The sequence below is a fragment of the Polyodon spathula genome, chromosome 6 (assembly GCF_017654505.1).
Source record: "Polyodon spathula isolate WHYD16114869_AA chromosome 6, ASM1765450v1, whole genome shotgun sequence".
In the NCBI taxonomy this organism is placed as follows: Eukaryota; Metazoa; Chordata; class Actinopteri; order Acipenseriformes; family Polyodontidae; genus Polyodon; species Polyodon spathula.
In genome coordinates, this window is record NC_054539.1 from 41,160,480 (window position 1) to 41,185,502 (window position 25,023).

The 25,023-nt window shown below is 37.6% G+C and overlaps 1 protein-coding gene across 1 annotated transcript; it reads left to right on the forward strand.

The window, feature by feature from the left end:
* Nucleotides 1–9,897: 9,897 nt before the first annotated feature.
* Nucleotides 9,898–20,429, forward strand: LOC121317190 (interleukin-22 receptor subunit alpha-2-like). Its single transcript, XM_041252856.1, has 6 exons — nt 9,898–10,893; nt 11,512–11,644; nt 12,014–12,192; nt 17,397–17,566; nt 18,062–18,212; nt 19,022–20,429. Exons 1-5 carry the CDS (start codon nt 10,833–10,835, stop codon nt 18,209–18,211), a joined length of 693 nt encoding a protein of 230 aa, XP_041108790.1. The 5' UTR covers nt 9,898–10,832; the 3' UTR covers nt 18,212; nt 19,022–20,429.
* Nucleotides 20,430–25,023: the final 4,594 nt, after the last annotated feature.

A 25,023-nucleotide genomic window follows, 5' to 3' on the forward strand; every position in this document is an offset into this window, starting at 1 on the left:
TTTCTCTATGTGAGAATGCAAGACAGCTTAATTGATAATTAGTTCATCACTACATATAGCTCTGTGCTTTCTATTACAGTTTTTTACAATTGCTTTGACTCATTTTTCAGTACAGCGTTCCAATGTGCACAACTCTTAACACAAGATGCTGAACTGCTTATTTTGGGATCAAAATCCCATGCAGAGTGCAAAATAAACACTACTGTGTCAAATGAGATAAATACATCATGCAAAAGCAAACCATAGCACCAAAACATCAGCTGCTTTTATCACTGAAGTTTAGTCATTGAAGCATTTCTAAACAAACACCCATTAGCAAATAATGCTGTCAAACACAAAATAATTCAAATCAAAACAAAGTCTAAAAGTGTCATTTGCTCATATTCAAATGATTAACATTACATTGAGCAAAACTATAGCAACCTACAGAATAAAACATACTCTAAATAAAGTACAGTAAGCATTCAGTGATATTCTTCACAATTGTATCAGATATCATGTAGCAGTCCAAAGATGACCAAAACCCAAACTACTGATCAAAATCCTGTATACATTGCAAACTGAATGCAGTGGAGAAAACCATGCAGCAATAAAGACACCAAAAGCAAATAATGTGTCCAAAACATCAAGAAACTTTGTTTGAACATTTTCTTTTTAATCTTTGAAACACAATGACATAAATGAGTCTTACATAACAATCACGAATACTGCTGTTGGGGGTCAAAAAAAAAAAACACAGTAATAGAAAGCTCAGAGCTTCGTATAGTGATGAACTAATCATCAATTAAGCTGTTTTGCATTCGCACAGAGAAATCCATTTGCAATTATGACCCTTAATTGTTACTAGGTGATCAAACAGTTAAGAACTCTACCAGATAAGTGTTAGCATTTGACATACGTCCTAATGGTTGACAGGGCAACTTTGTGATTGGAAGAGGTGATTTACAGTTATGCATGTTGTATGTTAGCATGGAAAAATGTGTCTAAACGGTTTTACCACTCAGTTTATCATTATGTGTTAAGAGTTGTGCACATTGGGTCACTGTATTGAAAAATTAGTCAAAACAATTGTAAAAAACTGTAATTAAACTGTAACGAATTAAACTGTATTCTAGATGTTTTCAAGGCATCTAGAGAACAGTTTTGTAAATATTTTTTTGAACTGCTGACAGGGCACAAAGAATCACTAGCAGAGATTAAAGTAATTAATTTCTGAATGGTACTTTATTGAATAGCTGTAAGCCTTAGTCTTATGTAGGTATTTACTTCAATTCAGGTCACCAAGATTTTAGTTTACAAAAACTGCAAGGAGGATTTTCTTTTTTAGCTTTTCAGGAATGGTTTGTATTTGTGTTTTTCAATTTCTGTTTATGTTATTTTATTTGTATTTGTGTTTTTTAATTTGTATTTGTGTTTTTTGATTTGCATTTGTGTTTTTTAATTTGCATTTGTGTTTTGCACTTCAGGGCCACTGTATTATCTGTGTGAAATGAGTTATTTCTTAGCATAGCCCCTCCTTAATTACCATAAAATGACACCCACTGGTATAGCACTTAGAAATTTGTTGTAAACCCTTGTCTAAATAAAAAAAAAGTACAAGGTAAGGGAATTTTTGTTCCGGAATAATAGTGCGACAGTCATATCATACTACCTCTGTTTTTGTTGGCATTATCCACACTTGCTGCAGGTCAAAAATACTCTGTGTTTTCAGAAAAGCACTTAACATTTTTTTTATTGTTGATTAATTTTATGACCTGTAATCCACTGTATAAGATCAATAGCTGTACAAGTCCTTTCCCACGCATTGCAATGAATTGTACTATTTCTATTATCTGCCAAGTATATAATTTTGAAATGAATGTAAGCATGCAGTTCATGCATAAATATAAGCTAAATTGAATCATAAGATATTAGTACTAAAACTTAACTTTCGTAGAATTGACAGGGAAGTAAACATTCAGCTACACAAAAGAATACACCAACTGGTTAGGAAGTGTTGTTTCCTAAAACAAATAAAGGGAAGTAAGGCCATTATTTACTTTTACAAGGTGACATTTATTTTGCACGTTCATCCTGATCGCAGTTCTGCAATTTCTGTAATGTGTGTTTGTTTTGAAATCAACATATTCCTAGGACCATATTTAGACTTGCCATCAACTGATGGTTGTTCCAGTACTTTTAAAATGCACAATTGGTCTGAATTTCCACTGTGGGCAAATTGCCCTTATCCTTACTAAGTCAATAAATGCAATATATACTTCATGGATAGTAAAACAAAATTTTATTGCCTTAAATCATGCTTTTTAAGCTGGGCTGGTATTTATAAAATTGATACGCTCTCTCGAAAATGTGATATTTTAGTAGGAACAGATTTTTTTTAAGTTAACTCATGCAATTTAAGTTTACCTGTCATACTTAAAACAACCTTACCTAAATAATTTCAGTAAATAAAAAAAAAAAAAAAAACTAAATTTGACAAAGTCAGATAGAACCAATGTCTAGATTTACAGTGAAAAAAAAACAAATAAAAAGAATTGCAGTCTGAGTGGCCGTCTGTTAAGTGCTCATTTATAATCTTGTTTTTAGAACATTAGCTCATGCTGAGAGGATCCACTAACATTTAGAAGATATTTTTTAATGAGGAGCTTTATGTTATAATAGGCAAGACTAGAATGTCTAAGATTTTACATTGCATAATCTTTAGCCAGTATATACACATTTGCAAGGGTGAGTTGTTATAAAGATTTCAAAAGCACTGTAACATTTTGATTACCGGTATTATTTATATTACATAATCCAATAACAGAAGGATTTCCACCACAATACCTGATATTTTGACTCACTAGGATCACGAAATGAGAAACATTGTGTATGTAACAAAGACAACTCTTCAGTCACTTCCCAGTATCATTTCTTTCTCTGATGTTAGACAAAGAGAAGGAGATGTGATACCTTTTAACTAAACAAAAAAAAAATAATCACAAGCTTTCAAGACAAAGGTCTCTTCTTCAGGTGAAAGTAGAAAAGAAAGATTGATGTTTACATTCAATAGTGGCATCAGAACTTTAAACTTGAATACATATATATATATATATATATATATATATATATATATATATATATATATATATATATATATAATAATGTATACAGTGCTCCCCTTTTATAACACTGTGGTCAAGAGCCATAGTTAAGTGACCGTGCTGAATACCAGTGTTAATGTAATGGCATTATGGGGCAAATGGGAGCCATGACCGTACCGCCTTATAACTTGTGACATAGTATAAAGGGCTGCCTTATAAAGGGGGGAGTTATTTATATACACATATACACATATACATACATACACATACCTCATATGCATGCATACCTACACATGCACACACACACACACACACATATATATATATTCCTTGTCCGAAGATGTTTCTCATATGTAGGTCCCATCGGACCATTTGCTACATGTAATCATGTAGACTACATTTTTGGATCTGCAGGTGAATGATCCTTTTATCTTCAGTTTCCCTTGCGCTGTGAGGATGGTATTCTGCATAGAGATATGGGGACAGGTTTTGCATCTGTTGATATTGCAGGGTTTAGTTCCATTGTGTGCATTGTTTAGGTCAGCTGGTAGTTTGCTCCAGATGATAAGCTGGGACAGGTTAGGTGGTTGTCTGTAGGATAGGAGAGGTGTCTCCAAGAAAATATTGGAGAGGGTGAAATCTATAGCTAAAACTGGGTTTAATTCTCAGATGTTTTTGCAGAGAAGTCATAAGGATGGATTATATGTAAGAGTACTCTATTAGACACAGGTTTTATTTTTTAGTCAAACAATTTTTCTCTTAGTATCGTGGTGGCCCGTTCCATTTCTCTGTCAATCTGTTTTGGAGAATATCCTTGTTGGATGAAAGCATCACAAAGTCTGCAAAGATGTTTGTTTCTGTCAGTAGTTTCAGAACAGTTCCGGTGGTAACGAATAGCTGAACAGATTTCTTTATGTGATGTGGATGGAAACTAGAGATGTGGAAGTATTTTTTGCTTTCAGTAGGTTTTCTACAAATAGATGAAGTCATATTGCCGTTTTGATTGTTATTGTCGTGTCTAAGAATGGTATCATTTCTTTTAAATAATTCATTGTCAGTTCAATAGTGGGATTATTGAGAGCATGGTTGAATTGGTGTAATGAGGCCTTACTTAATAAAGATTTTTGTCTCTGCATATTATGTAAAATTGTGGTTTGTAGGGATGTTGCTCTAGAAATAATTTTTTCGAAATTGGCCATAAAGAGATAGTATAGAATTGTGGGGTGGCTGGCCAAATCCCTTAAGCTTTTTTTTTTAGGTAGTGTGTGGTGTCCTGGATGAAACTATTTTTTTTTTGTCACCAATGGCTTAAGTAAGGATTCTATAAATTCAGAGATTCATTCTGTGAGTGTTCCTATGCCAGACACAATGGGTCGTCCAGGATTACTGGGCTTGTGGATTTTGGGAAGTAAATAAAAAGTACCTGCCCTCTCTGATTAAAACCTATTATAACGCCTTCCCTTTTTGAGATAGTCTTTCTTTTGTGACTAATGCTTTAAATGTGTATGTAGTAAATTGAGGATAGTATGAAGTTCACACTGATGTCAACTGGAAATATTAACCAAATGTTGAGTTTTTTACATTTCTGATGCTTTTCCAAAATGTCCCTGAAAAAAACTGTAGGACTGTTTACAATAATATTTACAATGATACAGTAAAATAATGTAATAACAAAATGTACAGGCCAAAATGAATTATGTGTTTTAAAGACATTAGAACAACAACAACAAGTATAATTTGTTTTCAAGAATGCTGTTTTAAGATACAAAAATATAGATTTTCAAAACTTTACACACTTACAGACCCCTTAAATATTACACACATGAAGTTTTGCCAGAATTTCACAGCACTTTTTATTTGTAGTGTTTTTGTACAGCTTTTATTTAGCCTTTTGCACATTTTAATGTATGTCCTCCATGTACTATCATTGCTGGTAGTGTCACGTGAGGCGTGTTTGTCTTTGTGAATAAAACCTACACTCCTGGGGGGTGTGTCAACTCCAACCTCCGTCTCCACATCTCCTGCCTGTCAATCAGCAGTGAACACACATCCACGTCACTCCGCTGTTACAAGCACTTAATTAAATACATTTGGTCTGCTTGTTAGGTAGTTCAAAATTTTTATAACATACCAACATTTCATTAGAGATAAATGGACTATGGTTACACCTTACGAATATCTATAACAACCTATTGAGAATACTAAATCAGGAGTAAATTATCCAATTTGAAATATTACAACTACTTTTTGCATACTGTACTTGTGAGAATATTTCTCTAGATGCCTTGTAGTGTTCTTGAAACGTATGAGAAGATTCTCCTGATTACTGGGCCAGTTTACAACAGACAATAAATAAATCATGAAACTATATTTGCTGCATGTGAATTGCTACACAATTGCCTAGTGTAAAATATTTCGCAAGATTCAGAAGTCATTGACTCAAACATATTGCTGGCATTTTGTCTAGCTGTGATGTTCTGTCATTTTCACCATTTCAAGACGTCAGGTGCAAAAGCAGGAGGAGAGGATCAGATGTATAAAGGACATTTCCCAGGCCAAGCAGAGAGAATGGATGAGATAGGAAAGTGTGGAACAACGCAAGATCAGCTGGCAAAACCTATGGACAATGGAACAGAGCAAGATCACTTTCCTCATCAGATCAGCATATGATGTTCTCCCATCACCACAGAACCTAAACCTCTGGGTGGGTGAGGATCCCTCATGTCCTTTGTGTTCATCACCTGCAACATTTAAGGCACATTTTGACAGGATGTAAGGTGGGTCTTAGCCAAGGACAGTTTACTTGGTGCCATGACCAGGTGCTGCGATGTTTGGTCTTAGCATTGGAAGACAAGCCAACCTGACCAATAAGTTGCCACCAGTTCCATCAAAGCATTACACGCAAAAGACAATATTTCTCCGTCCAGGAGAGTAACCACCAAGAAAAGATGTTAAACCAAGCCTCGCCCAGGACAACTGGAAGCTGCTAGAGACTGGAAGATGCTGGCAGATGTTGGTCAATGGCTTATTTTTCCAACTGAGATTGCCACCACTAACCTTCGACCAGACATTGTCTTGTGGTCTGGATCAGCATGCCTTGTTATTCTGGTAGAGTTAACAATGCCATGGGAAGATACTGTGGATGAGGCGTATGAGAGGAAGAAACTTCGATATGCTCAATTAGCTGCTGAAGATGAACAGTGAGAATGGAGAGTCCGAGTTTACCCAGTGGAGGTGGGTTGTTGAGGATTTGTGGCACATTCTACAACCTGGTTTCTTAGAGAGGTCGGGTTCAGTGGCCAAGAGTTGCGTCGGATCTCAAGCACAATAGAAAGAAAGCAACGCTGATGTACAGGTAAGTAAGCTGGGCTGAGCTGAGTGGGGGATGGAGGGGGGTGATGCTGGGATGCCAGAATCAATGTTGAGCCCTGTTGAGGTGTCGTGGGCTAGTCAACGAAACACTGAGGATGGAAGATGCCCACTTGAAGACCCCAGAGATGTACCCTACTTAGCTCAATCCAGATGGTTGTCATGCTGATTCTCTGGGGAGACTGCACTGGGTTGATCGCCGGAGCCAGCAACACAGCCGTTGTGTGTGCTGATGCGCTGGGGAGGCAAAATGAGTTGATCCCTGGAGCCAGCATTATACTTCAACAATCAACACCAGACAGAAGGATATCTACATCATCAGATGGAAAACAATGCAAATGGATGGAGATGCAGATGGATCACATTAGTTAACTGCAAAGCTTAGTTGGTGCTTATCTTGGCGAGAGCCGAGTTCAAATCAGCATGAAGTTCAACATCTACTCTCATGTAATGGAAATCTTAAAACCTGCATTTACATTGAACTTGTAATGATTTGTCAGGTATCGTTCTGCTGAGAAACGTTTTAGGAAAATAGACTCAAAAGTGTTCATAAAAGATCACATACATAATTAGAGAGAGTGAAAAAAACTTTATGAAATAACTTTTTTTACTTGTCAGCTGCTTGTAGTTTATCTGGACAGTGCCAGATATCTAAACAGAGCAATATTAACAACATTCAGTGGGCTTGTACAAGAACAGATATTTTCTTTCATCAAGCAGAAAAAAGGTAAAATACACAAATACTGTATTTACGTATTTTCGGGCGGCTTGAATTGGAACAGTGATTAAACATAGTTTGAAAGATAACATTCAAGGTCCTTTACCAGAGATCAATACCCTTGTATTGATCAATCAGGTTAAGGGAATGTCTATTAATGTCCGCTATAGCTGGAAGCTAGTTGTGTGATGATCCTGAATCGTTTTCTAATAACGGTTAACAGCTGTCTGATAATGTACACCTGCAGAATATAAAAAAAGGATATGCTATATGTTCAACATGTCACAAAATTCAACAGAGCAGGTTACCTTTTTATTGCAGAAGTGGATCCTCTATCTCATAAAAGTTTTATATTCTGTTTTGTGCCAATTTTATTGAATACAATATACAAGAATCTCAAAAGCAAGAACCATCTTGGTGTGTTGAATACATATACAGTTGTTAGTAATATTGTCAACAGTCCTGGCTATGTCACAAAATTTTATTTCAGTACAGAATGGTATACACACACACATTATATATATATATGCACACACAATCCTCATGTGACTTTATAACCAGTAAGATGTACAATAATGCAATTAGAGTTCTGTATCAACAATAGTCTTCCTATTTCTGACCTTTCAAAGAATGCACTGTCAGCATGCATAGAGACTATTTACTTCCAATTATTGCCTCATCGTATTGTGTTTTTATCAGATTGGGACGGAGAGTGTCTAGATCTGAATAATCACATTCCTGAATTTAGAATGCTGTAAATGTGGTAATACTCTAGATTTTCAATAACATTTCTAGTTTATAGACACAATAGTTTTTCTCCATGCATTCTAATCTGGTTGGAGTCACTGCCTAGACCCAAATGGTACAGGAGTCTTTGTTATAGTCAGTAGCAGACTAAATTGCTACTTACAATGAACTGTTGGACTTTTGAATTGTAATGTTGGAAATCTTCCATGTTTACACAGTATAATCCTCATACTAATAGCTTAAACATTAAACACTCAATATATTGATGATATTGTTAAAACAACATGACTCTGTTTAATTTTATTGTGATTAATGTCACCTGTATTTTGAGTATTTTAATATGTATTAATTACAAATATTTTCCGAGCATAACCTCTATGAGATGATACCTTTTCAGAATAAACCGACAGACATTAAAAGGCAATGAACATTTTAAATTCCACACATTTATATACTGGTAATGTAGTAAGAAAAGATATTTTCAAAAGTACTGTAGATGTTGTAAAAGTCCATAACAATGTATTAAAAAAAAGTAGAGTAATATAGAAGTATATTTTTGTAAGGGTGAAATAAACAATATTTCACATAATATGTCCAGCTAAAAAAAGAATGCATATTCGTTAAAGTATGAGCTTGTAATAAATTAAATGATGGTCAACACGATACCCCAATGAAGCTTCCTGATTCTGCATTTGAACGAAGTTATGGATAAAAGATTTGCTTGTCACAACAAGAATATGTAAGTACTTTGAACACAGCTAGCTGACCTGCCTGTAATAAGTTTATATGATCTAAAATAAATAAAATTCAAAATGTATTTTTTTTGTAAATTCTTGCTAAAATGTAAAGTGCTTCCCAACCTCATTTCCTCATACTCAGCATTGAGGAGCATGTTTTATTGAATATTTGCATATGAATCTGCCAAAAAATATACTACTACTATGATAACTGATAATTAACTAATCATTAACCTCTTAGTCCTTTACAGGGTTGCGGTGAGCCGGAGCCTAACCCAGCAGACACAGGCAGGACTACACCCTGCAAGGGCAGGACTACACCCTGGACAGGGAGGAAACCCACACGAACATGGGGAGAACATGCAAACTCCACATAATAATAATAATAACAATAATAATAATAATAATAATAATTATCATCATCATCATGGGAAATAATGACAGAAACAGCAGTTCCAACAATAGAGAATCATCCAGAACACACAGTCTAATAGGATGTTAAGCAGATATCAAAGATAAAAATACACTGGCAAAATGTAAATGATATAACGTTAGTATTGTAATGAATATCAATTTTAAATCAAAGCAACACATAGCTGAATTACCACCTCTGCTAACAAAACTCAACTAGAACACAACAGGCGTAAGACAAATTAACCTCAATTGGCCTCGGCGCTAATAGTTTTCTGTAAAAAAGAAGTGAAAGCGTAAATGCTAATTCTAATTGTTAATAAATAAAGACAGAGGAACAACTTTACAGGTACTTAGTTAGCTTTTTTATTTCATGGCGTTAGTAGTTGCTGATATGTACGGTACATGAAAACATTATATACTTGTCAAATAAATGTTTGTATTAATCAGGTGCCACTCTTAAGGTCAAAGCTTTCACACAGGGGAGGATGGAACGTAAACACTCACAGCGTACATCAAAATACATGGTTATGTTCTGTACCTCAACGTGCAAACAGTGAGACATTCGTAAATAAATCATATTTACAAAAAATAGGAAATATCAGTATATATACAGTTGCAGACAAAAATATTTGGGCAAAAAAATTAGAAAAACCACAAAGAAAGTGATTGGTATAATTTCTAATTGTTCTTTTGAAAGACATAAATGAAAGTAGAGATTCAGCTTTATAATTAAACAACAAATTATTACATAACATGCATAAAATAAAAAATAACATGCAAAAACGAATTTCATACTTTGACAAAAGTATTTGGGCACCCTTACATTAGTATTTTGTGTGCCCACCCTTTGCTTCCTTTACAGCTTGCCCAAATACTTTTGCCTGCGACTGTAAATTGTCACATCTCTGCATAATTATCTTGAGCCAGTAGTTTTTTCTTGGTTTCTGTGCAATTGGTTTTATTTTTAATTTGCCACTTGGTAAAACAAATATTCACATTGGCTTACATGTAACATATGTATTGGTAATGGCTTAAATCATGACCTGAACACCCCCTGCCATTCGGGCCAGAAAAAACAGGTAGGCCTAGTTGCAGCAGAAAGGAATATCTACTAGAAACTATCCTCTGGGCATCAAGTATTTATCCTGTATGCCCATCGTTCACTTTCCGAGCTCTACCCCTCTCCAACATCAACTCACCTTGACCCTAACCCAACCCCAACCCTAACCCTAACCGTTTAGAATCATCTAATGCCCTGAGGACAGTTTCTAGTGGATATTTATTTGTGTTGCTGGCATACTTACAGAGTTAACATTTAAAAAAACAGTAATATTATTATGATTCACTCACTGGCATTATGTCGCTCACAATGTCGTCGCTTTACTGGTAAAGAGAATGAGATGTGATATCTTTTATTGGACTAACTAAACAATAATAAATCACACCCTTTTAGATCTCTTTTCTATTTTCACCTGAAAAAAAAAGCTTTAAGGTTTTGAAAGCTCATGATTAATTAGTGTTAGTTAGTCCAATAACAGATATCACGTCTCCATCTCTTTGTCTATCATCTCTGGACAGAAAGGGCTACCATTTCAAGTATCACTGACTGGTAAATGCAGGTAGTTTTACATAGTGTCGTCACATCCTATTTCCTCTTTTTGCACTTATATATATAAATATATATATGCATTGCAATGCTGCACTGTTTAGCTTGTTCCTTGTTTTTATCATACAGTAGCACTGTAGCACAGTAGTTGCGTTGATATGGTTTTAAAAGAGCTCCTGCTTGTATGTTTGTTGCATGTCTGTTATTCAAATGCTGGGGGTAAGTACAAATTATTATTTTTTATACAGTTTATTGGAAAAATGCAAAAATATAAGTCACATTTAGTTTCTATTGAAAGTTAATTGATGTGTAAAATGTATTGTGAATGAAAGCTTCCTAGTGATGAATGTTTTCAGTTACATGATATAAAACACAATGTTAACTGCTAATGCTAAATAAATAGATACAACAAAATACTTAAAGGCAATACAGATAAAACAATATAATGGAAGGTGAAGGGGAAAGGAAGCCAAGGTAAGTGACAAAGAGAGAGCATTAAACCACATTTAGCCCACCCAAATTCCTTTAACAAACACAGTTCCTAACAAAAAAGGCCTCTCCTTGTCTTCAATGATGACAATTTATTGTAATTTGTCTCCAAAAAACGAAAACAATACAACACAAACTGTTACCCTGTCTACTTTGTACTGAGCTTCCACAAGCTTTTGTTTGAAACCTAATACATTTTCCCTTACCTAGATACCAAATTGATCCTGTGTGGCAAACTTTGTATTCTGAAAACTATAAAACCTATCTCATGGTTTTAGCATTATCAAAGATACACGTGCTTGTAACCTTAGTCGTATTGCCAGTAAGCTGTTTTATATTCAATTTCAGGTGGCCCAGCAGTACACAAGGTAATAGAACCAAAAAGAGTAGAGTTTCGCTCTCTAAACTATAACAATGTCTTGCATTGGAAATCGGGGAAGCGACTGGACATCAAACCTCTTTACTTTGTACAGTATAAAATGTAAGTACATGTAATCAAAAAAGATGAAGATAATATTGTTAAAATCCTACATATACTTGTAGTCTGTTGGGACACATCTAAGCAGGTCTGGTTACATTGTAAAGATCAGTTAAGTTCCACAGTACAATGTAAAATACCAAAATAAATGTGCCATGAATCATTTAAGATATTTCTGTATTATACATAACCTTGAGACTGTTAGTATTTCACAAATGTAAAACTACTGTGGTATGTTATCATTCTACCACAGACTGGTCCCATTGTAGCAGCCATAGTACTGAACAATTGAATGGAGAAAATATGCAATAATACTCTATTGTAACCATCACAATAACACTAAATATACCTCTGTGATTGTTTCCTTAACAGCTATGGTGACACACGATGGTCCAATAAGACAGCCTGTTGGGGGATCAATGAAAAGTTCTGTGACCTCAGCAAGGAGACTTCAGATAACAGAGAGTGGTACTATGCCAGAGTGTGTGCAGCTACGCCTGATGTGCAGTCAGACTGGGTTTTCAGCCAGAAATTCATTCCATATTTAACAAGTAAGTACAGTTTACTATAAAGGGAAATGTAAGCAAGCTATTTGGTGCTCTTATCCAATTTGATAGATTGTAGGTATGTTGTATTATATTGTATGTTGGCCTGCTTTATTAACCTCACAGGTGTTCAATGTAGATATAGTGAGGGAAACCTGAGCTTATCTTCATAAAACATTTGTTTAAAAAAAATATATAGATATTCCCTTCATCACTACATATATAACCGTACCATGTTAAATTTAATATCTTGGCAGAACAATTTCTCAAGCCCCATAGAGGTCACAAAAAACAGGTTTTAACATTTCCAAAAATGTAACAAAAAAACTGGGACTGGGATATGCTGTCTAAGGGAAGCATATACTACAATAGTCAAAATAGGAAACAAACAAATCAGAATGTAACTGTCTTATTTTATAAAATAGGAAACAAACAAATCAGTCTGTCTTGTTTTATAATTGAATGATATACAGAGGATGTCATGATGGTCATTCTGTTGTTGGATTAGTATGAATGTAAAATAGAATTTAAAAAAAGAGTTGTTGTTAAAAAAAAAGAAATCTCATCAGAATTGAATATGAAATAGTTATAGATCTTTCAATACTTGTACAATGTTATTGATTTTAATGAACACCAGACCTTATGTTATAAACAGACACATAAAAAGTAAAATGCATTATTAATTATGAAACACACGTCTATATTAAAAGTAGTCTTTGTTTAGTCATCAACCATGTTGAGTAAAAGACAAACCAAAGACCACTTGTTAGTTGTTTGCAGGACTGGGTTGCATGCTCAGGATGGCTCGATTGTATCCTTAATTCATTTTAAACTTGATGTTCAAGAGAGTAAAAAGCAAGTGACAACGTTTTACATCTAAAAAACGAGAGAGAGAGAGAGAGAGAGAGAGAGAGAGTTAATCAGGTTAATAAGAATCCAGGCTCTCCAAAGCAACTTTGGCTTCTACATGTTTCAGTTTTCCCATTTCATAGCTGATAACAACAGGTGGTTGCTTTTGCACTTTGGTATTTGTGGAACTCATTATGATTGAATTTGATTGGTCGTTCATTCAAATGCACATACAATTAACATGACTGTTCAATTATTAGGTCAAGCGTGACAATGGTGTGAATCATAAACACTTAAGGGCCAATGCACACACGAACGTAATGAAAAAAATGGAAGCTTCTATACAGAATTCAGATTTAGCATTGTTCACTTTGCCTGCTGTGTACATTAGTTCAACAGGGTTATTTTATTTATTTTTCTAGTGTCTCGTGGTCCTATTTTTTATTTTCACTGAAATGTCCTGACAATTTCTGTCAGTGTAGTTACCGTATTTTAAATCTCGATGATATACTTACAACCTGTTGTAGCCATGTTTAAAATTAAACATTCACAGCAGCTGATGGTATTGAGATCAAATGTGATACCTGTGTGTGAGTGATTTAGTGTTTAACTTTAGGAATGAATATAATGTGGAGTTCAGGATTCATCCACTGTAAAAGATACAAGTAAATTAAATATTGAAGCCCGGTCGTGTAGACTGCTGTGGAATATATAAGATATACAAGAGTGCTTCTGGAGTTGTACGAATCCTGTGGAAATTGATGAAAGTGGCATGGGAATAACAGGTTGTATCAAGAGATTGGCGCCGAGCAGGTGGAGTCTTTATACCAAAAGCAAAGGATTCTACAAGCATCGATCAGTTTTGTCCTATTTCCCTATTAAACGTAGAAGGCAAGATTTTCTTCAGCATTATTGCTCAGAAATTGTCAACCTACCTATTAAAGAACTGCTTCATTGACACTTCAGTACAAAAAGCAGGCATTCCAGGTTTCCCAGGATGCTTAGAACACATCAGCGTAATCTGGCAACAAATTCAATCGGCAAAAAAGGCGAGGAAGGCGCTCCATGTGACATTCCTGGATTTGACTAATGCATATGGTTCAGTGCCACATGAACTTCTTTGGGCAGCATTTGATTTTTTCAGCGTACCAATGACAATACAAATTTAGTGAAAGCCTATTTTGGAGATTTGTAATTTAGTTTTTCAACTTCAGAATTCAGCACTACATGGCAATGCCTAGAAGTTGGAATAATGGCAGGATGTACCATTTCTCCACTGGCTTTTACCATGGCAATGGAAGTAATTATCAGGGCATCAAAATGGGTAGTGGGAGGAGAGCGCTTAGCTTCTGGAATGTGACTACCACCAATTCGAGCATACAAGGATGACATGACAACAATGACTACAACAGTAGCCTGCACTAATTGGTTATTGGGCAAATTAACCAATAACATTGAATGGGCATGAATGCAATTCAAGCCCACTAAATCAAGGAGCATCTCTATAATTAAAGGTAAAGTAATAGATAAAAGGTTCTACAGTCATTGTGAGGTAATACCAACAATGTCCGAGAAGCCAGTGAAAAGTCTAGGGAGATGGTACGACGGGAATCTAAAGGACACAGTTCGTGTGGGAGAAGTTAGACAACAAGCAGTGGAAGGGTTGAAGAGCATAGACAGCAGCGCTTTACCAGGTAAACTGAAACTCTGGTGCTTTCAGTTTGGTCTACTGCCAAGACTGCTGTGGCCACTGACTGTGTAGGTTTCCTTGACAACAGTTGAGAAGCTGGAAGCTTCAATCAGTTCATACATCAGGAAATGGTTGGGAGTTCCACACTGCCTCAGCAGAGTGGGACTTTATGGTAAAGGAATATTGCACCTACCAATCTCTACTTTAACCGAGGAGTTTAAGTGCGCCAAAGTCCGACTGGAAATTACATTAGTAGATTCACATGACATGCATAAGGGAGGCAGCACCTGTGTTGAAAACTGGAAGAAAATGGGCGGCAAAAAAAGCTGTGGAAGATGCTAAGGCTGCCCATCGAAATGGAGATATTATAGGGCAAGTTCAGCATGGAAAAGGAGGTTTTGGTCTCAGTTCAGCTCCTCCTACATGGCACAAGGCAACCCCGGCTCAACGGAGGAAGCTGGTAGTCAACAAGGTGCAAAAGCAGGAGGAGAGGATCAGGTGTGTAAAGGCCGTTTCCCAGGCCAAGCAGGGAGAATGGATGAGATGGGAAAGTGTGGAACAACTCAAGATCTGTTGGCAAGATCTACGGACAATGTAACAGAGCAGGATCAGTTTCCTCATCAGATCAGCATATGATGTTCTCCCATCACCACATAACCTAAGCCTCTGGGTGGGTGAGGATCCCTCATGTCCTTTGTGTTCATCACCTGCAACATTAAGGCACATTTTGACAGGATGTAAGGTGGGTCTTAGCCAAAGACGGTTTACTTGGTGCCATGACCAGGTGCTGCGATGTTTGCCCTTAGCATTGGAAGACAAGCGTAACCTGAGCAATAAGTTGCCACCAGTTCCATCAAAGCATTACACACAAAAAACAATATTCCTCCGTCCAGGAGAGCAACCACCAAGAAAAGGTGTTAAAATCAACCCTTGCTCCCTTGCTCAGGACAACTGGAATATGCTGGCAGATGCTGGTCAACAGCTTATTTTTCCACCTGAGAGTGCCACCACTAACCTTTGACCAGACATTGTCATGTGGTCTGGATCAGCATACTTTGTCATTCTGGTAGAGTTAACAGTGCCATGGGAAGATGTTGTGGATGAGGCATATGAGAGGAAGAAACTTCGATATGCTCAACTAGCTGCTGAAGTGGAACAAGGAGGATGGAGAGTTCGAGTTTACTCAGTGGAGGTGGGTTGTTGAGGATTTGTGGCACACTCTACAACCCGGTTTCTCAGAGACATCAGATTCAGTGGCGTTGCACAGTGAAGAACTTATCTGAAGCAGCAGAAAGGAGCAGCAACTGGCTTTTTGGTTGAGACGGAAAGATTCTGGATGGGGATCTCAAGCACAATAGAAAGAAAGCAGCGCTGATGTACAGGTAAGTAAGCTGGGCTGAGCTGAGTGGGGGATGGAAAGGTGTGATGCAGGGACACCAGAAGCACTGTTGAGCCCTCTTAAGGTGTTGTGGGCTAGTCAACGAAACACCAAGGATTGAAGGTGCCCACTTGAAGACCCCAGAGATATACCCTACTTAGCTCAATCTAAACGGTTGTCATGCTGATGAGCTGGGGAGATCACACTGGGTTGATCCCCAGAGCCACTATCGCAGCTGTTGTGTGTGCTGATGCGCTGGGGAGGCAAAATGGGCTGAGCCCTGGAGCCAGCATTACACTTCAGCCATCAGCACCAGGCAGAAGGATATCTACATCATCAGATGGAAAACAACGCAAATGGATGGAGGTGCAGATGGATCACATTAGTTTACTGCAAAGCTACGTCTTAGTTGGTGCTTATCTTGGCGAGAGCCGAGTTCAAATCAGCATGAAGTTCAACATCTACTATCATATATATATATATATATATATATATATATATATATATATATATATATATTATATATATTGCAAACTCCATCAAATTTACGTCATCACCCTGAGCGTCCTTCCTCTCTTCACACAACAAAGCAAAATGGTGGACCTCCTGGACAACGATTTTGTGACATAACAAAATATTCTACAAAACAAAAATGCTGCAAACACTAAAATCTTATAAATACTTTTGCTTTCAGTGAATTCAAACAAATCCAATTCGACCATGTAAATAAATACAACGTTCACAAACTCAATGGACTCTCCCTGCAGCTTCGGGCATTATAGTCCCGTTGGTAACTATAAATCTTACCTTGGGGGGGGGCATAGTTTCCCACTATTAGCCTCCTCATCAGTCCATATTTTCTTTCTTTCTTTCTTTTTTTTTTTTCTTTCTTTTTCTTTCTTTCTTTCTTTCTTTCTTTCTTTCTTTCTCTCTCTCTCTTTGGACTGAAGAGACTACCATTTCATGTATCAATGACTGATAAATGCAGTTAGTTATGCATAGTGTCATCACATCCTATTTCCTCTTTTTGTGCTTATATATGTACCTGACAAATCCTGGACTAGAAAACCAAAATATATATAGAACCCAAGTGGTGCTGCATTGATTTCACAGTGGCCAATTAGTGTCTACTCTCTAACAGGCGCCCTTATTCAAATAACCGCCCAGGTAAAGAGAAGATTGAGAAAATAAGCACCCAGGCACTATTTCAAGCGATTACGGTATAAATGGTAATACGTTGTCTTCACAAAGTCTCTTGAACCATTATTATTCTTTTTTGCCATTTTTGTTCAGCTGTTATTGGTCCCCCTGAGACCAAACTCTGGGCCAGGGAGACTTCCATACTGGTCCAACTCAAACCTCCACATTCTCCATTCAAAAGAAGGAACGGTTCCTGGATTTCAATGAAGAGACTTCATGATTTGAAATACAGAATATACATCACCAACAACGAACTGGATCAGGTAAACACAACACAATAGTTTGTAGATAGTTTGTTTGCCTTTTAAATTAGTTTTTGTATTGAGTGGCATGCAGTATGTACACTTTAGATGTTCCTACTTCTATGATACATACAGTAAATCAGTATTTCAGCATTAATGTCTGATGTAGCTATCCAGAGTATTTATTTTTTAATGTATTAGATTTAAATCTGCAAACATCAATTTGGAGCTTAAATTAATTATCTGCCAAATTTGTTAATAAGGTGTGTAAGCTGTGCATGTAAAGACACATTTTTAAGGGTGGTAATGACATATTTATATCTAACGCCATTTAGATTATTTGAAAAGATCCCAGTACAGTAAATCGCAAAGAACGAAACACACTAACTAAAGTGTACTGTATGTGCAGTAACCCAATCTTGAAGGACTCAACAGCAAAAATCTGTACCCCAACGTATTTATTTATTAATGGATTTATAGAAGTTGTCGCTCATTTTTTCTGCATTCCTGGTACAGTTAAAGCATGTTCTTGAAGGATGGAACAGAACAGTACAGATAGAAAATCTGACACCTAGAACAACCTACTGTGTGGTGACTGAGATCATCATGGTTTCGCAGGCAAGAAAAAGTCAGCCGAGTGAGAAAAAGTGTATAAAAACACTTTGAGGTAAGAAAATTGGGCAAATAGCTTAATTCTGTCAAGGTTTTAAATCCTCAGGATTCATGAAACTATTGTAGACAACCATTGGTTTCCTTAACATAATTTAGTCACTTGTTAAGAGAACCAACAACCACCTAGAACCAGATCACAAGGATTAATCTTTAAATATGGTCTTAAAATATCAGTTCTTTTAACTAAGGTATCCTTCCTGATTAAGTTCAGTTTGTATCATCTTATGTTTCAGTCATCACATCCTGGTGACTTAAAAAAAACAAAAAAAAAAAACATTTAAAGCATCACTGTGGTCTCCAAAATGCTCTCATAATCATCTCTAGCCTTCAGTACTTCTAATGCCACCTGTAACACTCTGCACCCAGTGGATAAAAGAAATTGCACATTCTATGCATCTTCTTTTATTTGGAGCAGCCTAAATAAATGACCTGTACCTGAAATGTAACTTAAAGGGTATAAAGGTGTTATGCATCATACATACCTGTAGTGTTCAAGTAAAATAGAGAGTAACCATTTATTTTAATTTACTTAAGTATGTATATTATTTTGGATATGACACGATTCTCTCATTTCTCTTTTTTTTTTTTTTTTTTTTTTTTTTTTTAGTTTTCAAGGCGTCTCCATCTCCACTTTAAAACTGCTGAGAATGCTCTAACTTACTGATGCATCTATCCATTTAAGGATTTTTTTTTTCTTTTTTCTTTTTTTAGAATCAGTATTATGTATTATTTAAGTATTATAATATTGGGGTTATTTAAGCAAATTAATGTATTCCTGTTTTTTTTCATCAATGGCGACTTCAGGAGTCTGGAAGAGCGGCGAAGGAGCGGCTGACAGGTGGGCTTAGAAGGCAGAGTTTTTTTTTTAAAAGGGGAGATCCTTGGAAGATAAATTAAGAAGCTCTAAGAAAGGACTGTAGGGGTATTTTTGCTGCAGAATGTTTTTACTTATTTTACCGTACACAAACAGGGAGAATGCCACATTCAAATGTGATGAAAGAAGGTGGAAAACAACACTGGGCAGGATGTGGACTTTCTGAATAATCGTTCTGTATGATACATAGATCTATTACTTACTGTAATATACAAGAAAATGTAATATTAATGCAATAAGCTTTTAAAATAGTTTCACCTTACAGATAACAGAGAGCCAACACTTCTCCAAATGTACTGCATGCTGAAGTAGAACATTTTCTTTCCATGCCTTTCCTTTAAACTTGCAATCAAGGTGTCATTCCACATTTTCAAGAATGGACAAATAATACTTATTTAAGATTCAGGGAAAGTTTGCTTTTACATGTGGTTAATATCTACATTGAAGCTGAGATATCACTATTATTGCTTACTGAGATTAACGTGCCGATTTATGCTATTCTTATATTAACCTTGTTTTCTACTTTGGTCCATTACTTTATGTTTGAAGTTTTGATAAAATGTATAAAAGATATAAAGGTGTTGCATGTTTCCTTTGCGCTTTTGAAGTTGTTTGGGAGAAATCTGTAACTGAGCGCTAAGTGAATTAAACCATTACACACATTAATTATCTTTAATTGGATATCTAAACACCAGTTCTCCCAACAATTCCATGCACTGTGCAGTTTTCAATGTTTATAAAAACGTTTATTTTAATTTTAAAACATGACATCTGGTACTACAGTAGGTTAAAGAAATCGGCCCTCCTTTCAGGAAGTCTTGCACTTTATTGATTATTTAAACCGGGAGAGTGAAATTGTCTCCACTTCTTAACGGCCTTCTTTCTTGTAACCTTGATGTGTGGTTTAGGTGGGTGGAGCTATTTTCAACTAAAGCAGCCTTTTGTCTTGCATTGGAAAATACCTCTTACAGACTGGTCCCAGCTTGATCCTGATCAGTTCAATAGGTTCTTCAGTGGCCTTCGAGCAAACACATCTCTCTGCCCCAAATCTGCTTCCACATCGGCTTCAACTTACTCCTCGTCTGTTCTTAACAACGCCCCCCCCCCCCCAACTCCCCATCTTCAAGAACTGCCTCTCTGCCACCATTTATATCAGCGCTTCAGCCCCTCCTTCTTCATCTTTCAAAGATGTCCACGGCATACTATAGCAAAGTGTGCAGGGGCAGGTGTGCAGGGGCAGGTGTGCAGCGGTGATCAATAAACTGACAGACAATGATCATCCAGGTGCAATGGTGTTTTATGTTAAATCGAAGTGTCTGATGACACAAAACACACAGTAAATAATAACAATGATAAGCAATACAGCGGTGTGTATTGCTTTACTGTAATCCGCGGGTTGGTCCCGAAATAATAATAGCCCAATCTTTTACACCCACACATAACACAAACACAAACACAAGTCCACAGTGCGTGCTCTAGTGCTCGTAGTGCAAATACAGCTAAGTGTGCAAACAAGGTGAAGTGTTGTCCGGGTTTAGTGCTGGCCTTTGTCGACAGCTCCGGATTGTATTTTCAGACAGGACAAGAAACAAAGAAAACACTCACAATAACAACACAGGTTTCTCCTTCCAGTTCATATTTAACCATTACAAAAGGAACAGATCACCTTGTTCCGTCCCCTTTTGTATCGTTTATCATGACCCCTCGGTTAACGAGTGCAAAAGCTCCTCCAATCCGTGGCTACCACAGTGTTTCTCTTCCGGGTTGATGATTTACTGTACTGGAGTTGGAATATAGTGTTCTCTAGTAGAAAAAAAAACTGTCTATGCAACTTTGTGAATATTAATTCTAATTCAGATAACTATACCCTGAGGGGCATGCATATCCCTACTGGATACTATAGTGGAAGCAGCCATGCCATACAGTATATCAAGAGAACGGCTTGTATAATTGTCATCAAACTTGCTAAGGACTTTAGTACACATTATATAATGTACCAAAACATGGGGTATATGGAGTTGTAACAGGGAGAGGAGCCCTGTACATGTATTTGTTTGTTTTAGAATGGGGTACCCCTCTGCCCCTGTGCAATTTATTGTTTTGTATTTGTTTTGGTGTATGATTTATTATGTATATAAAGGACAGCGAATAGCTTAGTGTGTTGTTATTGTTGATTTGAATGGATGTTGTGTTATTTAAAAATACAATGTTTTCTTTGTTATTGTTTGGTTTGGATGTGGTCTGGCAGATGCGTTGGTAGAGAAGAGAGAGGAGAGAGAGAATAGAGAGGAGAGTGAGAGGAAAGAGAAGAGAGATGAGAGAGAGAAGAGAGAGTGTGTGAGTTTTAATTCCCTTTACTGAATCAATAACAAGATTACAAAAAACAACATAGCCACAAAACAAAACCATCACAGCACAAAATGCAAAAACACATAAATATAGTTTAGTGTGACAGGGTTAAAATAGCAAAATGAGCTCCCCCTCTTCACTCACATCACACAGCCCACCCCCCTCACACCACTGCTGTGTAAACTTGTCCAAGTCCTTTGCCAAACAATAGTAGAAAAAGTCCACCTGAATTCTACTAACAAACAGGACTCTAAAAACACTCCAGGCATCAGTAAAACCAGTGGCTAAAATCTTGTTTTTTCGAGATTTAAAAATGATTAACTTCGCTTGACCAAGGATAAAATTAACAAGGACACAATTTTGTCGTTGTTTTGAATTATAGGGGATACTAAAAATAAATAATGTTTTAGTAAAAACAACACCAAGAGATACCAGCAGGTCCTTTAAAAGCTGGAAGAAGGGCAGCAGTCCGGGGCAGTCAGTGAACAGGTGATACACAGTCTCTGAAGCAGGACAGAAGGGACACTGCAGGTCTCCTGAGCGTTTGGGCAGGGGTAGTTTGTACAGAGAGCGCCAGCTGGGTATCACTGCCTCGCTCACCCCCAGGTGTGCCTCCACTTATTTTCCACTAGGTCTCTCAACTGGTGGGAGCAGTGAGATTTGACACACAGGTGGTACAACTGTTTCTTCTCTGTGATGCCCCTCCTCTACCAGGGGGCCAGAGGGGGAGACAAGCACTGTGGGGAACAGAGGATCAGGTTTGAGGGCCACATGCTGCATTAGACATCCCTCCACATACCCAGAGAGAGCAGGGCTTAAGGAGGCCTTCAAGTCAATCAGCATCTTCTCCAGTAACCTCTCTAATCTGATACCCAGCAGCACGCTTAGTTCCCTGCTGGACCTCCACCTAAAATCTGTGAATTAAAAAAATGGCCCAGTTTTGTAAAACCAGCATTTAAAAACACACCACAAAAAGTGACAGAATTAAAATGGGAACAATTAAAAATAGGATTAAAAAAGGGGTTCTTCAAAGATCCATTGGCTGCATAGAGAGGAATCAGCCCTGCTAGTGTGGAGAAGGTGCCAGGCATTGAACATAGAATTGTAGAATGTTTCCAGTCCGGAGTTGTGGAATCTGTCAGGGGAAATGAGAAAAAGATGTTTGTCTAAACCCAGCCTGCCTGCCCTGTGCAGCAGAGAGAAAGCCAGCCTCTGCCAACACAGTCCTGTGCAATACAGCAGCCTCTGAGCCACCTGCAGTCAGAAAGCAGCCACCCTGCAGGAGAGGTTAATCAATCCCAGGCCCCCTTCACATGGGGGAAGGTACAGCACCACTGGGAGCAGCCAGTGATGCCTGTTCCAGAAAAAGCAATCAGGTATCATTAATGATGAGAACCCTCCCCTTGAAAGACAACTGGGAAAGCAGCCACTGCCAGCTCTGCAGCCTCCCCTGGACTTTCTCCAGCAGCCCCTCCCAGTTCTGTTGCATGAATTGTTCATTTCCCAGGAACACACCCAGGATCTTAAGACCAACTGTATTCCAGGACAGGGTCTGGGGTAAGGAGGGAGGGGTGACACCCTGCCAGCTGCCTGCCAGGTACGCCCCAGTCTTTGCTCAGTTAACCCGGGCAGATGAGGCTCTCTCAAAAGTATGGATGCTATCCTGCAGGGTGGCTACATCTTTGTCTCCAGTGACAAAGACATTTGAGATCATCAGCGTATGCAGATAGCTGTATGGGCAGGGCATGGGACTGGGCAGGCACTGCCAAGCCAGTCAGGCGCAAATGGAGCTGATGCAGCAGGGGCTCTATGGAGAGGGAGTACAGAATTCCAGAGAGAGCACATCCCTGCCGAATTCCCCTCTGCACTGGGAAAGGCCGGTTCAGACTGTTGTTCACCTTGACTGTACTAAAGACGGTAAAATATAAAAGATTAATGTAAGAATTAAAACAGGACCAAAACCAAAAGCTTCCAATGTGGGTAATAAGTATTTGTGATCAACCCTGTCAAAAGCTTTCTCTTGATCAAGCGAAATTAACCGTTTCATAACCACTTTAGAAAGCTCTTGGAAAGCAAGCGAGGAATCCAGTTGTCCTCTTCTCCAGGCCAAAGAAAAAGTCTGTAGGGGCGTCCATTTCTCTGAGCCAAGTGAAGCGGGCCCTGAGCAGCGAACCTTACACCCTCTCCTCTAGCAGCCTGCCCAGGCACTGCCTCCATTCCCGCAGGCTCTGACATGCCATCTCACTGCTCTGGCCATCCAGCTGCCTCTCCAACTCCAATATCTCTCTCTCTAGCTCACTGACTGCTGCTGTCATACACCTAGTGGAATAGTGAGTGTATTGTTGACACTTTAATCTGTATTTTACCAAAGTCCCACCACTGTCTCAAACTGTCAAACCGGTGCATCTGTTTCTGCCAATTAGCCCAAAAATATGTAAAATGTAAAACTGAATATCTTGCAGGAGTTTGATGTAAAATTGCCAATAAGATTTGCCAGGAATTTCAGAGGGTAAAGAAACAGAGATGGACACAAAGTGGTGATCAGATAATGAAAAAGGTGAAAACTGGCAGCCTATAAACGAGTAAATGCACCGGGTCACACTTTCCCAATACCTCTGATAATTTATTAAAAAATAAAATACTTTCTTCCCCTAGATTAGGAGCATAAATATTAATAAGATCAATAAAATCCCCCCCAAGTTTAACGTGCACTATTAAAAGTTTACCTGGTAAAATATCATGAATTGATAAAATCTCCGCACCTAGTCCAGGAGAAAATAAAACAGCAACCCCCCCCCACTGAGATTCGAGCCATGGCTTAAAATACAATCACCTTTCCACTCAGACAGCCAGTGAGCCTTGTTAGCGATATCTGAGTGTGTCTCTTGTAAAAACACAATATCTGCCCACTTTTGAGTAATAAAGTCACATAATTGGGCTCTTTTTTTAAAACCTCTACAACCATTAATATTAACAGTTGCTAAAAAATAGTTTCTCCATAGATAGCAAAGTGAGGCACACATTTAAAAAAATAAAACAAGCAAGGGTAAAATTATGCAATGTAAAATAATAATCCATTTTAATGCTTAGCTTTTGTTAAACATTTGCAAGAAACACTAACAGATTTTTTCAAGCGATAATGTTTTTTCTGATCAAATTCAGCCAAAGTTGCTTTCCTGAGAATAGTATTGGCAGAAAGTAAAAACAATTTCAAGTCAATGTCAATGTCCCCCCCCCCCCCTTACCTTTTGTCTTACCTAAAAAATCATTGATCTGAGCAAGTGTATAGTTTTCGCTTAGAGGTTTGGCTGACCGGGAGGTCGGAGAGCTGGAAGAAATCAGAAATCTCTCCATCATCATCATCTTCCTTTCTGCACTCAGACATTCCCCATTCTGCAACCTCTGATTCTACAGTTGCTTCTTCAGTCTCCTGATCTGCAACTAATGTTTTCTCTGCAGCTCCAATCGACTCAAAAGGAGCGTCCGGGGTTAAGGCTGCAACATTGCCAATGTGAGAACTGGCGCTCATGTCCTCAGCCCTCCCCGAACAGCAGGGTTTGCCCCAGGTAAGCCTAGACTCACT